The 17,114-nt window shown below is 39.3% G+C and overlaps 1 protein-coding gene across 5 annotated transcripts in view; it reads right to left on the reverse strand.

Moving 5' to 3' along the window:
• The window catches only part of osbpl1a (oxysterol binding protein-like 1A), a 56,207-nt gene that overhangs the window by 13,903 nt on the left and 25,190 nt on the right, over nt 1-17,114 (reverse strand). For all 5 annotated transcript variants that reach the window (XM_088919147.1, XM_088919146.1, XM_088919144.1 and 2 more), the window contains 3 exons: nt 12,780-12,942; nt 8,005-8,170; nt 1,582-1,657 (listed from right to left, as the gene is read on the reverse strand). In XM_088919147.1, coding sequence (XP_088775273.1) covers nt 1,582-1,657; nt 8,005-8,170; nt 12,780-12,942 — 405 coding nt within the window. The remainder of the gene's footprint in view (nt 1-1,581; nt 1,658-8,004; nt 8,171-12,779; nt 12,943-17,114) is intronic.

Genomic DNA, 17,114 nt, shown 5'->3' on the forward strand with positions numbered 1-17,114 from the left:
CTGTTATGTTACTCACTTAAAATCTGGGTTAAAGTCTGCTCACAGAATTGGTCTTGGACATATGCAGATAAAAATAGAAGGGGATTTGAAACCGGTATTTCACAGATCTTTCTGTGTTATCACTGACGTATTATATAACCATGACCTGGACTAAGCTTTTGCATCTATTATTGCACATTTGAAACTTATACAGATCCATCTACTGATATACCTGATAGAACAGGAAATCAGATGACAAAATGAAAGAATTTTAGCCTCACCACAAAACCTTCCCTATGGGTCTTGATGGCCTGAAAAGGGACCTACCTACCACAACAAAACCTGACAAGGAAGATGGAAGTAAAATCTGTATGTTTGCGAGTTCTACGTTTGCTATTTGGCAAAGGCCATCCTAAGGTGTTTTACAACATCCTTGATAATTCTATTAGCGCGAGAGCTCATTCCCGACTTTGGACCTGGAGTCTGGAACATCTGGAGCATCTTCAAGTTTCATACTCCTTTAAACCTTAAAAAACCTGCTCTAATAACAGAATTACTCTGAACATTGTTTCCAGCTCCTAAACATGTTGAATGTTTCCTTTTCTTTTTTCAGCATTTGTAAAATGTTATGCTTTTCACATCTCCAGTTTATGAGTAAGAAAAAAAGCTTTTCAACAAGCAACTTGTTTCAGCTAAAGAATCAATTAAGTACGGAGTTTGGCTGGAGTGAACACCAGTAGGTGTTGGCGTCCCCCAACCAGGGCTGGGAACAACTGCAACAGAGAACTGCCCTTCAGCGTGGTAAGAAAATAAAGCATGAGATTTCTTTGATATGCATGAATAAAATCTGTATAGTTTTATAAACGAGAGGCTGCATGGTTACAGAAATGGACAATGTGGAAAGCATGTGATATTTTGTTCCAGAGTCGCCTGTGATCCCCCTGGTCCCTGAAAGCCACCCTTTTCTTTCTAGAATGGCTGTTTGAAACATTTTTACTCCCACCAGCCAGAATTCAAACAAAACAAAACAATTTAATGTAAATTCTGATGACAGGCAGGCAGCTTAAACTGTGCTGCAACACAGTCCCCTTGATCACTGATTACCAGAGAGCTGCTCCTCCAGGCGGGGTCATGCACGGATGCAAGGCTGGACTGAGAGCCCTCCTCCCGGAGGGAAGACATGTTCAATGCAGGGCCACAGAGGACGGGCCAATTACGAGCAGCCAGTCAGATCTGCCCAGCACATCCTTGGAAGGCGGGAGGAAACTGGAGCACCAACAGAAAACCAACGCGACCCCATAGATATACGAAGAAAGAACTGAGCCCTGAGACAGCACCACTAGCCAACCTGCCAGCATGTGCAACATCAGTTATGACTTCTGAGAGAAGTTCCTGTCTGTTGAAGTAATCAACCGCAGAACCTCAAGCTCATTCTTCATACAGGCAAACCTTCACATATGGCGCAATTCAGAAATTAAAGACAGAGAAAGAAGAGATTTCTTTAACTTTAAGACTATGTTAGGAATCATTTTTAGAATCATGTCATTATAAACAAAGCAGGTGCCACTGTGGTTAAGATGAGGAAAAAAAGGATCAGCGTACCATTCCGATGCACTTTCTCAGGATACTCCAGATACTGAAGTCGTTCCGTGAGAACATGGGGGCAGGTAAACTTGTTCTAAAAAAGAAACATACAAGAATTATGATACCCCACCTCTGGGCTTTATTTCAAATCTGATAATGTGCAGGGTAAGTAAGTGCTGATACTTCAGACCAGGTCACTGCAGGATACAGCAAAGTGCTGCTTTTACTCCAATACAAACACAGTGTAATCTTGATGTATCATTTGAATAGCCCTAAAAACAAAAAACGTATTAAAAAAAACGAACTGGTTGCTTACTATATTGAAACACAATTTAAAATAAAAAGACACAGACTGCACTCTTTCCTCTGAACAGGTCTCTTTACAAGTTATTTCACATCACGAAACTGGTGGCACATTTGGTCCCATTTTACTTTTGTTTTGTCCGTTTCAACTTCAGGACAATTCAGTTCACCCTGTTTAAGTACAATTTCATACAACACTCCACCAACACACTGCATTATTGGCTATCATGCATCCCTGTGTATGCAGTGTTTTGTAGACTTTCTGTAGGGTCAGGTTCAAAACAGAAATCTTTCACGTTTCTAAAATAAAAGTTTCAATCTTGCAAAAAATAGCAACAATAATTTGGTTCATTTCTAACAAATATCAGATAGGCTAAACTATATAAACTGGCATGTCTGTATTCAGTGCTCACTCTGCTAAACTTGGCAATGTAACCTTTTATACATGTTTTTAGTCAGTCAACACAATCGCTCCAAATCTATTTTTATCATCTTTAAGTATGTGATATTTATGATGGATACAAGATTGACTGGCGTAAACATTGCAGTATGAATCACAAAATGAAGTGTCATTTTACAAAGGTATCCAGTGTGATTCTCTGTCCAACACAGACATCTGTAAAGAAGAAAATAATAAAATAATATTTTAAGGGCTAGTTCACTGAAATGCTGTTTGGGACATATTAAATGCTTCTAAAATTCCTAACCACAGGCTAATTAATGTAGGTATTCCTTACAGGCTATTGGACACTGTGTAAGAGATTCTGTGTGGGAACTGTCTCAGCACCTCTCTGGAAACTTACTTCCATGCATGTTTTGGTGGTGCACAGAGGTTATTTTTGGGTTCACCTGATATGCATTCTGTCCAGAATGAATTGAAGAAACATACCACTGGATCTTGCTGTGGGACTAGGTAATGAGGTAATGAGAACTCACAATTTCAACTAAAGCAGTGTCGACAGAAGGTTTGGCTCACTGGTTTTAGTGTGGCAAAAAAGTCAAAACCACACAGCTCCTCAAAGCTTGCCAATACGGCAATGGCTGTCGTACCTCAGGAACATAGAGAACTTTGCATTGGCAAGAGAAAAAACGCTAGTGATGGCCCACTGGAGATCTGGAGGGCAGCTACAACTAGAAGAAATGAGAGACTGATGGGGGTCCGATTATTGTGCAAAGGGAGGGAAATAATTAAACTTCTTATCTTTTGATTGTTTATCTTGTTACTGTCCTGTGTTGTTTGTTGACACTAAAATAAAATTTGATCCAAAAGAAGCACCTACAGTAAATTTAATAAAAGAGGTAGGGCCCACGGTAATTCCAGAAGCACTGAGCTCAACCTTTGTTAAAACGGACTCTAAATTGAAGGTCACACATCTGCCATTTAAAATGACAGATTACTGTACTTACCCAGCTCAGGACAAGTTGCGGTCTGAGACTGGGTTTTATGAAAGATTTCAACATGCCTTTAAGTCTGTTAAAATGCAAGACCAGACTTTCTAATTAAATATTGAAGGAAAGTCTTTTCTAATGGAAGAGGGCTTGCTCCTATTCTACTCGCATTCTCCCACTTAATGGTTTTCCCTCCATTAACTCATTATAGTGTTTCACTACAGACAGTAAACTCTAAAATAATAACTGCAATTGTTTGGTCCCAGAAATAGTAAACCATTCTTTGGGTCTTGGCTTTGTGTTCAGATAGAAGCTAGGAAAAGCAAAAGGCTTGTGAATCTAGTCTTTACTTTTGAAAATAACTAAATTTAAGACCATTGAATCGACCACATTAATGGTTTAATTGCAAACGGGAAAACACCAATTTCCTCAAGTCCTTAAATCAACTGCTATATTATTAATTTCCATTCTTGGTCTGTGTCTGCTGAAAGCTTTGCACAAGGCACAAGATTAAGTCCTATACTGGCAAAAGACATCAATCATTTGAACTAGAAATTATCTGTCTTACAATTGCTCCCATGGAGAAAAACCTCTATACTACACGAGCCTCCTCCAAAGCCTTTGATTTTATCCATGACCAGTAGATACGGGCCTGCTTGATTGTGCTTGTACAATCACCTTTACAGCTTGTTAGCTGAAAACAGCAGCAGGGACAGGTGTTTACTTTTGGCTAATTTCTGCAGGCGCAGCAGAGCTACTGCTTATTCAAACAAATTCAGCAGCTGGATAGCAGTTACCGGTGTTACTCATGTTTGTGGCAATTCTTTACTTTCCTATCAAGCAAGAACTAATGGTGGTGTTAGCTGTTAGGCAAACCAGCTTCCAATTTTTCTAAGAATTTTGACCAACTTGCATATGTGAAATATTAACCACATTGTATGCTAATAGAATTACAAATTTAAGAATGAAATGAAAGTGAGAGCATTAAGATTTTACCTCATAATGCTATTCAACAATCCAAAATAATGTCTATATGCTTTCGTCCTTACATTTTCCTGTCGCTGATATGACTTGGGAAAATAAAACAGTAATACTGCAGAGTGCGAGATGTAAAATTTGTGTTTGACTTTCAAAATGTTTTTCTCAGTATTTATGGCGGAGAAAGCTCAGTGAAGTGTTTATGGAGGTGTTCCTAATCTGGAAGGGGTTAGGTATTTCAGTACACACTAAGCTCACCTTGACACAACAGATAATAAAAGATAACTCTTGTATCTAATTGTAGCAGCCTACAGTAGCTAGACATCTATTAATCTCTAATAAACCTAAAACATAAGAACATTAGTAAAGTAATGTTTGTTTAAAATATTCAAAGCATTTTAATTTAAAACATCCCTGAACATCTGTGCATGGAAAACAAATGTAGATAAGGAACCTTTGTAATGCATTCATGATTACTGGGGAAGGTTAATTTACATACTGAAACAGTTACTCAGATGTACAATGAATGGAAGCACAAAACATTTTTTTAGAATTAAACATCTTTCAAGTATCGCTAAAACTGTGTCCTTGAGCAATCAATTTACTATAGTTAACAAAAGCTAAAGTTAAATATAAGTTGAGGACACTGCAAGCTAGAAGATGCAGTCTTTGACTATGGTGTCAGCCTCCTTTGACTATGTGTCTCTATGACAGAGAAGAAAATAGCTGTTCTAAGGAACAAGAATTATTCAAAATTTGAAGCAAAGGAAAACTACACCGTTGGTTATATGAACGAAGCATCAATAAGAAAGATATTGAAACACTGAAGATTCTTAAACACTATGGTTAGGTTCAAGGCCAGTAGTTCATGCTTTTGCCATATACAGTACCTTGTAAGCTCTAGCTAGTTCTTCATTCATTTTGAACAACAAGAGTGACAGACAGACGTGGTGCAGATGGTGCAACACTTTGCTTCGGGGTGCATTTCTATCCAGCTGTTTCTGGAGAACCAGGTCTAGCATGTGCAGAAGGTAATGAAGTAAGGGACCTCAACACTTTTATAGGATCAGAAAATGGACACAGGAAGGAATGAATAAACTTTGTTTAACAGAGCAGAAACAAAATGCAGAGATTAAGATAATATTTGTTTAACACTATCGATTCAAAAGTTACACCAACCAAGGGCTGACAACAAACGTGAAAAATTATTGGACTTGGAAAGGAAACTTGATGAACTCCACATTTCTCATAGAAAACTGTTGAAACAGTTTCCACCTATTCATACAAAGAATTAGTATAAGTGTTTTTCTATTCAAGGCAACCACAGAAGAGCCCCGTCCTTCTAATCCATTTGTTATCTTTACTCTACACATTGCGGGATATTTTCCAACTGTAGTGGGTGTGGCTTTGCAAGCATTAACTAAGGCTGGTTAGCTTGCATTTTCCCATGGAAAGACAGCAATTCACATTGTAGCATTTTATGTGAGTCACAATACTAAATGCTAGGAGGTATTGAAATCTGAGTGCCAAAGCACTGCCAGCAGGAAAAGAGAAATCTCTGGCCGGACCATCGCGTGGCCTCTAAAAAGACACATGCAAAAAAATAACAACACTATTACAATATAACCTATAGACATTTCCATCTCCTCTGGGAATTTGTGCATGCAGGGTAAATTCCACTAAAAGTAACCTTTCACATTAATTTACAGTGTATGATATAATATAATGCTAATAAGACCTGCTCAACATAGACAACTTCTCAGGTTAACATGATCTTGGATACCAATACCAAAAACTAAAACTATTTTCAAGTATGAGAGAAAGCAACATTTCCTCCAGGTTTTACCAATATCTACTACTACTCTTACATAAAAAGATACAAATTTTATGGTGGGGGTAACAAAGTGGCAAAATGTGGTTACAAACTGGTTGAAAATCCTTATTTTTAATAGGCGCTAAACAGAGTCCAGGATAAACCCACATCATGATAATATTACTATGATTATGAATGCACAAAGTGGTCGGGATATTAATGCATTCATAACTCCTCCGTGGGTTACATGTCTTTAATTCCTGATGTGTAAGGAGATATTTAAAAAGCTCAGTGCCCAGCCCTAGAAGCAACAGTGAAGCACGAACTAGAGTGCTTAAGGGAAAGCTGTGTGGAAGTTTATTTACAACACACAGCAGGAGGCACTGCTTTACACAGAGGGCAGTAGGAGCATGGCACAAAGTGTCAAGTATTATTGTTGAAGCAGATACTCTGGTATCCTTTACAAACTTAGATACTTGGATAAACTACCGAAAAGACAGCTAGATGGACCAACCTGCTTCTTTTCATTCAAAACTGATCTTAGGTTCTTGAGATGCAGCACTGAAGATGGAGGTTTTAAGCTATTACGTGTACTCAGTGTTTCACAGATTTACTGTGACTTTCCTGTTTCTTTCCAAGAACTACCAACTCTGTAAATTCCCAAATATTTCTTAAGATCAGGAAATGCTACCAACTGCTTGCGATTCCTCAAAAGAAGCGTCGTAAGTCAGCTAATTTCAGAAGCTTCCTCCCCTGAGCTCCTCCTTTATGAAGCTCTATTAAAATTACTGGGAATGTGTCTTCTGTCATGTCATGTCACAAACATGTCAGTTGTGTAACCACCTTACAGCTGAGGTGCATCATGGTCTCTAGTTCATTCCCTTGTTTTTAAAATGTGCACAAGACTCAGGGGGGCTTCGACAAGATAGACAATCAATAGGAATCAATCAATCAATTTATTTTAAACCACTTTTAAACCCTGGGTTCCCGAATCCGGCCTGGAGGAGACCTGGAGCAGTCCAGAAGGTTTGCATAACAGCACATCTCAATCTGACTGAACGAACTGTTAGCTAAGTGAGAACAGTCACACAGATTTTCCCAGCTGTTGATTTCATGAGTCCTATAAAACCTGAAGGTATCGTTACAAATTATAAAAGGTTTAAAGCTGTGCGCATCAGCATGCATTTTGGCGAAAAACAAACAAAAAATAAAAAAACTTGTGCCCTAAATAGTAAACACTACTTGCCCTACACAGAATGCACATTTACCATCAGTCATCACAAGGTCTCTCTGAAGTACCAGAATTACTGTATTACACTGCAAGCTTATTAATGATTTATGTGTCCTACATACGGTTTGTTCTCTCTTTTTTTTTTTGCAGGCCCTGCTATCTTCAACCTCACACAAGCAGTTACTCTAAATTATTTATAGACCACCTGACATTTTCACAAACAAAAAAAAAAAGAACGACCATAACTAACATAGCAAAGAAATGATCCGAAAAATCTGAATTGCTGTACTGTAGCTTAAAAGGATTTCCACGTGGACAATGGAAACAGTAAAGTAAACTGTTTCCAAGGACACTGATGCCGGAGAGCAATATCTATTACACTTCATTAAATTACGGCAGCAGGCAATGGAATATTTATTTTCTATTGCTCAAGTGTCGTATTTAACTTTTCAAAACCTGCAGAGACTCTTAACGAACTTGATATATCTGAAATAAAAACACAACCTCCACACCTGTAGCAAAGCTAATTTGTAGTAGTGTATTATTTGCACAAAACCAAGAAAGTACAAGCTCTTAAAAATGCAGTGGAGTCCAGAGAATCACATGATTTTTTTTCCCCAGTGGTCATAATAGAGATTTAAAAAAAAAAACTTTTCATTACAGGTCAGTTTAAGCTTCCACGAGCAGAAAGCTCCACGTCTGGAGATGTTTACACCTGTCGCCTCACCTGTGTTTCTTGATCCCATTGGACTGGGGCCCCTGGTTGTCAGGGCTGTTTTCCTGAGACATGCTGACCGGACTGCTGCGGTTACTGCTGAACTGGATGGTCTCTTCCTCGAAGGAATAGCTCGCTACAGTTTCAAATCCACTCAAAGAGCACTCCGAGTCTGAATCTGCATTAGAGGAGCAGAAGGAAACATGTTAATGAAGAGACTCTGCCGGCTGCTAAATCACCCGTTCAACAACTGACACCTTCCACGCTGTGGAGGACTTGGAAACCTGAGCAGGGTATATTGTTCCATTTGTAGGCTGTGCCTGGTAACATCCTTGAACAATATTTGCCCATCCACTGAGACTGCACACTTTCAAAAACAACGGTGAATGATTTATCAAGATGAGAACAAAACGAATACAAAGTTAGAAATCCATTACCAAAAGATGATTAAGGTGCAGAATCTCTTATTTGAAATGAAACGCAGATGTCTCCAAATGAAGAGTTTTGAGATAATAGGATTAAAGCATGTATCGTGCAACCACAATGAACTTGGGTAGTGAAAGGCAAAAATGTTAAGATGTCTAGTGTTCACCAATGCCTCAGACACTACAATCCAAAAGGTCAAAAATGGATGGCCACTTCATAACTATACTTGTACTATACCTGATCTTAAATTGTTTTACAAGGGAAAAAATACATCAATATATACCACTGAAAAAAAGTTATAAATCCCCTAAATATATTTACTATACTTTGACTATTCCCTCTACTTACAAAAACAAACCATTAGACGTACAGGATTTACAGAGCAGTTACATTGTTTTATTGAAAGAAACCTGCCATAGGGAACTCCAGTGACACAATCGCTATGCAAACAGGACGCATTTTAAAGTGAATGTACTTGTTAGGCAGTGGGTGTAGTATAGGGATCCAGACGTACTGTCAAACTAAAACAAATTATTTCAAGGTAGATTTCACAAGTCAATTTCACATCAAGTCTAGGTTGATGAAAAAAATAAGGATCATAAAGTTTTGAAATTGTTGTAGAGACACCCGATTCTGTAAATTTACCACTGTGTTTTTTGTTTGAATAAAAGAAACATGAATACAAATAGTATGCAATTCGCAATTTTCAAAAATTGGACTCTGAGGGTGATGTTACTAATCGATGTAGAAAAAAAGATACAGGGAATTTTTGCAGTTGAACCAGCAGATCACAGACAAATACTGTAGCCCTTTCTTACTTGTGAAAGTTGATGAGAAACATAATTTCTAAAGAATAATAAAGGGAGTGAAAGTCACGTATTTTTTTTTAATTGAAAAAATACTGCGTCAAAGAGCACAAAATAATGAACAGTGCCTCTACAGACAAACTGATGCAGACAGAAAACAGCAAATAGCAACACATTTCAGAAATATCTTCATCTCTGCTGAATCCTGTATATAATCACACTAGTGGTTGTGGTCAAATAACATCTTGTTCATAATAATAAAGTTAAGTGACAATAAGAAGACAGCTAGTTAGTTCACAGGCCTGTACAGTAACCCAGCTGTGTGGAGGGGGTGAGGGGTTACCACCTGGCCTAAGCTTTTTCCTGCAGGAATCCCTGGTACTGTATTCTTTTTATGTAATTTTGTTTGCTGTGAGAGAGAAGCTACAATTGTGCAAATTCAGCACATTTTGGCTAAATAGTTACAAAGCCTTTTAATGGTACTGTGATGTCATTAACATTTTCATAACCCATATTTCAAACCTTAAGCAGGTTGATACTGTAGCCTCTTCTAAAGCCACTTATTAAACAATCATCCCTTTACTGTAGCATTATCATTCAGATAAATACTAAAGGATATGATTTAATCACAAGCGTATTTTAGTCAATAGTATCATACTTACTGTGGCAATAAACGATCACCAGGAACATGTATATTATGCGTCAACAAAAAGGTTTTGCTTTGTTTAAGCAAATAAAAAACACTGAAATCAGAAAAGAGTGTGATAGCATAGATCCTTCACTAACTACAGATAAATAGACGTTTTGATCATTTTTAGTTTTGCTTTTGTTTAAATCAGTGGTAGAAATGCTCTTTTGACACCTGAAGAAGGCTCCACGGTCGAAACGTTGCATTTTCTTTCTTCTTTTTTTCAGCATGGAATAAACCCATTACTTGTTCCTTTCTCAGCTGGCTTGCTGCAGGAATTGGCCTGACATTAGCCTCACTAGTCTCTGTCAAATAATGAATTAAGATGTGTTCCAAGTTGTCTTTCCCCTTGCATTAATTGAAGACACTCTCACTAGTGTCAATAGGTTTCTGTGATTTTAGAGCCAGTGAGATGAGTGTGGTCCCACACTTGCATAAAAGATTTAGAAAGTTGCAGGTTTTGCAAAATCAGTTATATTTGCTGGTGTACAGGACACCAGATGGCTATGGCTGCACTCATTAACCAAATGAAGTGTTTTTCCCCATGTAGTGTGTACTTTATGTCCATTTGTAAATTTCTATGCACATTTATTATTTTGTAACAAATAAATGATGGATAATAATAATTGATTAAGTTTTACCACCAAAAAATCATTTTGTTTCTAATTGTAAATCTAATCACAGTTCCTATGCAGATTAGCTGGGAAAGAAGACAGAACTCCAGGTTAGGAGCCCTAGAGCTCAAATAAAACTCCAGGCACTACCCATGAGCTAAGCAAATGTGCTCTTCTGTTGTTTTTCTTTGCTTTAAGTGTGCTTCAATGCTGGCTTTTCTGCCCAGTATGTTTGGGGAATTATGGTAACATACTGGTGGTGGAAAAGCAATAGCAAAGGCACTGGAGCAGTAATTATCCAGGACCCTGTCCCAGACAGCAGTGACACAATGATCCAGGTAAAGATAAACGTTTGCCTTTCTAGATCTCAGAAATATATTTTTTAAAAATCTATAAATAGCTTTATGAGATTCTAAGATACATCTTAACATTGGTCTTTCTTGAAAGATGGGTCAGTGTCAGTTTTCTCTAGAATCAGGAAAAAGCCAATGACAATAATGAGGATGTGTTTCCCAAAACTAATTTACTACTTAATAACTGAAACTACAGTGTCTTACAATGTGACCCTAGTCTTGTTACTTATCTGGAAGAGAGTATGTCCTGTATGAAGGTCATTGAGGCCCAGTAACTTGCACAGTGGAACACCTGAGGCAAGACTTGGTAAACTCCATACAAATTAATAGGGAGGTTGGACTAAGGTAAAGAATTGATGATACTGCTGCAGATCAGATGGACAGAGTGAGTTTAAAAGGGATTTTATGCATTTACAGTCCTTTGTTGAATAAATACATCCTTTCCTAAGTTTAGGCTGTGTTTAAGTCCTCTACATTATGACTGTAATAACCAGTCAGGACCTTATAATACTTTAATTAAAAAAGCAGTCCCTTCTACCTCTTCCTAATAGCAATCATCTCAATTTCATAATGAGCAGGATTTAGAAAATGCACTGGATGAAATGAATAGAGGCCTCTTCTCTTATGATGCACCTTTAAATTATAAATTCATATTATGGCTTGCATATACAGTATATATGGGTTTTATATATTCTTAATGTTTAAAAAATGTATTTCCTTAATAAAAAAAAATAAATAATTGCTATACTACAGTCATAATACTACAACCATAGCACTGAGACAGTACCATCTTAAAGGCTTAGACTCCACAGTCTTAAAAGATTAACAATATAACAACCCCTTCTTAGTCACCTCACCTGCCCTGATGTCCCTTTTCAAAAATTTAAAAATTATTTCTAATATTTACAGAAATATAGTGGATTGCTTGTATTTCACTAAACAGTTTCACTATTTCAAAGAAGTCTGTAATCTTATCAGCAAACTAGTGACTGGGATGGACTAATATTCAACTAAAATATTAAAACCCATTCTTGAACACCTTTTGCCTTTCAGTCTTTTTAGCCAGTTTTACCATGCTGTAAATTCATAGACCATTTTAAAAATCTTCAGAATACTGTTATCAGTTTTAACTACCAAAATACAAACATATGTTTGGGAAGTTTAGTTTAAAAACAAAATGGCTGTAACCTAATCATCAGTCCCCTGATAGGGATGTCCTTTCAAACAGACTACAGTAGATGCAGGCTTGTGTGTTCAAAGCAGTCTCAGTCAATGGAGTACTTCTCTTCTTGATACTGTTAGAGGCAAAGTAACGTTACCCAAATGCACTGAATGAATTTCCATGTGACCCTGGATTACTTCTCAAATGACACCAGAGCTACAAACAACAAGGAAACTATAAACATAGCAGCTGTTGATAATCATAAAGACTAGTCTGAATTTTAATATTTGCATATTATTACCATTACTAGGTTGGCCATAACTAATTTTCATCTTGTCATCGAACAATGCAAGAATGGAACATTAGCATACAACTGTAAACTGTTCAGAAAATATCTTTAGAACCCAACGTCTGCTCTACAGGATCAATTCCTCTTGTAACATTGTAGTTTCTAAGAACTGTTATATAATTACCTTTTCTAGATAGCAAGCATTTCTGGGGCCTTGACCAATTGAGAATTTATAGTAGACGAAGATGGATTACCATGATGGTATGAAAACAAACTAAATTTTTAAGAACACAAGACAGATGAGGGGAGGCCTGTGCAGTAGGTCTATTTTAATTGCTAGCACATTAACTAAGGATCTGAGGATCCCAGAGGTTTCTTGAAAGGTTGCAGGGTACGGGGCTGTGTGAAGACCCAGGAAACTTCACTGAGCAACACGAACGGTCTCTCACCAGAAACAGCGTCGTAGAACTCATCCTCACTGAGCGCCGTCCGTGGAGGAGATCCCTTAGCGACGGACTGCTCTAGCTCGTGGTGCTCAGTGGCCAGAGTCTGCAGGGCTTCCGATAGAATCTTGGTCTTCTCTTGCTCCTGCTCCAACCTCAAGTTCTGCACCTACAACAAATCACAGAGACAGTTAACTGCACGTTAACCTGATGGTATCCTGTTCGTTCACAAATACCATCGTTCACTGTTTCAATTAATCAAATGAAAGGAAAAGTCCATACATCTGTTAAGGACATAAAAAAAAATCTCACTTAAACCGTTTTTATTCATAGCTATACTGCATGCATATATTCAAGGTCAGAACCTCATTTTATTATTTTGCATCACAGGATATTTCCTATACATCAAGGTCGATATTCGGCAATATGTTGTACAACAGACCATAATCTAATAAATTTAAAATGTGCAAACATCATTTGTGTTGCCATCATGACCAACTTTCATTTTAAAAGAATTGTAACGCTTCGGGGTTCAGGTGGGCGCCCTTGCCGCTGCCGCATCAGGTCGGCCCCCCACCATCTCGGACTCGAACCCGGGCCTCCGGCGTCACTCAACAGGGACCCAGCCTGTTGAGCTAAAGAGAGATCTCCCTCCAGCCCAGCGGCTGTAGCTCCTGCTATCACAGAGAAGGGCTGTGACGTTACCACTCTGGTAAGCCGGCTCTTACACACTCACTGGTGGCCGTAAGCGTTACACTCTCCCCAGCTTAACTCGCAGTCTCCCCTGGAGGCGTGGGTTCGAATCCCACTACTGACACCAATGTAACGCTTGGGGCTCACGTGGGCGCCCTCGCCTGCTGCCTGCACAGGTCGGCCCCCCACTGTCAGAGATCTCTCTTTAGATCAACAGGTTGGGTCCCTGTTGAGTGATGCCGGAGGCCTGGGTTCGAGTCCCCGGTTCGAGTCCCCGACGGTGGGGGGCCGACCTGTGCAGGCAGCAGGCGAGGGCGCCCACGTGAACCCCAAGCTTTACAGAATGTATTTTTGCTACATTAATTGTAAGAGTGGTAAGAACATGGGAGAGTTCTGGGACATCCCAGTTTTTATATTTCTGACAGTGCGGAGGTGGTCTGCTTGAGCCGGCATGTGCAGACTCATGGCCTCCAAGGAGGCAGATCATTGTTCCAACAGGCTCTCGGCTCAGGTTTCTCCTGCCTGGAACACAACCACCTGTCTGAAAGAGCAGCCCAGCCCTGCGATCGGCCTAACCGCAGGATTGGATATCAGGGTGGGCAACATGAGCTCTGCTGTTCTTCCTGTGACATATCATCTTTCAGAAAAGCACGTACCCATTGTGTGATGCTGCTCCACGAAATGTCCACAAAACCGAAAAAGACATTTAGAATGTGCTGCTCCCCAATGGTTTCAAACTGTTACTTCCCACCTTATCATTATACGTTTCTACAACTTGAGTTCTGTGAAAGCCGTTTTAGAGGTAAATAGACTTTAATATACTGCAATAACTTTGGCTATCACAGCAGTGGTTTAAAGAATATAAGTACAGTTACAAATGAGAAGAAGCCATTTAGCTCATGCAGAACATTCAGAAACTTGAATTTACTCTTATAAGCGATTAGATTAGTAGATATAGTTATTGTTTTTAAAAAACAAAAATGCAATTCTGCAGTATCTTAATTTATTCTTTGCTGCAGAATTGCAGAATTAAAAAAACTTTTTTTCCACAGGAGTATTAATTTTAGTAAACTAACAGTAGCAGAGCACTTACTGTACATTAAATTTGAAAGAAATCCATCCTTATGGATTCACACTAAAATTAATTTGTGGCAAAACTGTATTGGGACGTTCCGCTACGGCATTATAATAAGGACTTCTGATGTCAATATATACCCTTTTGCAATATCTTATTAATGAAATTAAAAGATTAATTATGGGTATAAATTGAAAGCCCTGAAATACATTCGACATACTGTACTGTACTTAAATTAAGATTTAACACTGTGCTCTCTGACACTTGACTTCTGGACTGCCCAGGCCTGATGGCAGGTACTGTAGTCTTCACTGGTCACAGGCCTGTGCACATCCATCCATTTCATAACTGGCTCTTCCATATCCAGGTCACGGGGGAGCCAGAGCCTCTCTCAGCCAGAATGGGCACAAGGCAGGAGGCACCCTGGACAAGATGCCAGTTCACCACAAACCACAAACACACAAACACGCACTCATACCTAGGAGAAATTCTCCCAGAAGCTAATTAACCTACCCCTATGTCTTTGGACTGTGGGAAGAACCCGGAGCACCCAGTGGAAGCCCACACAAACATGGAGAACATACAAACTCCACTCAGATAGCACCCCAGGAATTGAACCCAGGACTGAGGCAGCAATGCTAACCACCGTGCCACAGTGCTGCCCAAACTAAATACAGAGTTTTTTTAAATCTAATCAATAGACTAAACACATTTAAGTTAATATCGCAACACTTATATATTACCAAACATGTTATAAAATGTAAGCTCTGGAAAAAAATCTAAACCCGATTTGTACAGAAGAGTGGTTTGTAAGGCACCTTGGAAAAGGATCCGGGAACTCTGAATAAACCTGAGAGTCCTTTGGAAGGACAACGTGCCTTTATGTAGGGCATAGCAGAAGAGCAGGCAGTGACCGCATGGCCTGAAGAAGTGATAAGCACATTGGAAAATGAGATTCATATTCACAGTGCTAATTAAATTCTTCCAAAAACATCACGGATATGAAAAATTCTGTTCGATTCCGTCTATAAAACAGGAGCCGGTATGTAAAGTAACTCAGAGCTGCAAGACAGTGGCGTGTGGAGGACAGCCAGAGGCCTGGAGCAGGTGATCTGGTCTTGTCTGTTAGGGGAAAGAACAGAGTACTGATCAGATTAGAGGAACTAGGCGACACTAACGAGGGCAGAAGTAAAGGATTTCTGTATCCTCACACTCTGAAGGTTCATCTGAAAGCATTTGAGGACACAGCAAAACTGAACCCTACTGTTCTCAAGCGTGATTGAGAACCAGGTCCTGGCTACCAGACACAGCCACATCACCTTAAGCATTCTTTTAAGAGACTGATGCCTAAGCAGTGGGGAATAAAGCTATGAGTGCAGGGAAACCTGTGAGATGGGAGAAAAAAAACAAACCCAAACCATTTCCTGCATGACACCACAAGGCACGGAGGCACAGGGAAGACTTTTTTTAAAGTGCTGGCCTACAGGGCTACCAAGGAAACTGCATGAACCTGTCGCCAAACTGAGCCCAGAGATCAGCTTCCTCAGGTAGGCTGGCAGTGTCCCAACTCCTACTGTTCTCTGTATCCAACTGTCTCCCTGCGGTGGAAACCAGTCAGAGCCACAGACTCCCTCGCCATCTCCCAGAGGAACCTGAAACCAGTCTCCTCAGGGTACAGCTCCCCCCCCCCAGGGGTCCAGAACTGACCCCACTCCCTGAACAGGCTCTGATGATACCACTTCCTCCCAAGCAGATCTGAATCTCCTAAACTCCACGGAATGACCAGGCACTGAATTAACACCACGCTGACTGTCTTCTGCGGTTTCAGTTGTTTTATATCACTGTTATACTATTTATACTACTGACCCTTTGCATCTGGAAAGGATGCAACTGTAATTCGCTTTGGATAAATGCATCTGCCAAACGCTACTACATCAAGATGTACGGCAAGGACCGTAAAATATTGCTAGGATCTGTACGCTACTGCCCATACCTACACTAAGCAATTGATTGTGTGCGCCTACATTATTATGAATGAAGAAACAGATTACAGTCAGTCTAAAATTTTTTTTTATCAATAAATTAAATGGAAAAGAAATATTAGATTGTAAAAGAGTCCTTGAACTAAAAGAAGATTGTGATGTTATCATTATTTTAATCTCAGAAGCCTAGAAGAGCAAATGTTCTTTAATGTAATTTAATTAATTTAACCATTTCCAGGGCCACTGCAGACCTGTTTATTATTATTATTATTATTATTATTATTATTATTATTATTAATTCCTTACACTTATATAGCACTTTTCTGGACACTCCACTCAAAGCGCTTTACAGGTAATGGGGATCCCCTCCACCACCACCAGTGTGCAGCCCCACCTGGAAGATGTGACAGCAGCCATAGTGCGCCAGTCCGCTCCCAACACACCAGCTCTCAACTGGGAGGAGAACAGAGTGATGAAGCCAGTTCAGAGATTGGGATTATTAGGAGGCCATTGGAAATTTGGCCAGAATGCCAGGGTAACACCCCTACTCTTTTCGAGAAATATCCTGGGAATTTTAATGACCGCAAAGAG

Source organism: Atractosteus spatula, chromosome 6, assembly GCF_055471065.1.
Source record: "Atractosteus spatula isolate fAtrSpa1 chromosome 6, fAtrSpa1.hap1, whole genome shotgun sequence".
Lineage (NCBI taxonomy): Eukaryota > Metazoa > Chordata > Actinopteri > Semionotiformes > Lepisosteidae > Atractosteus > Atractosteus spatula.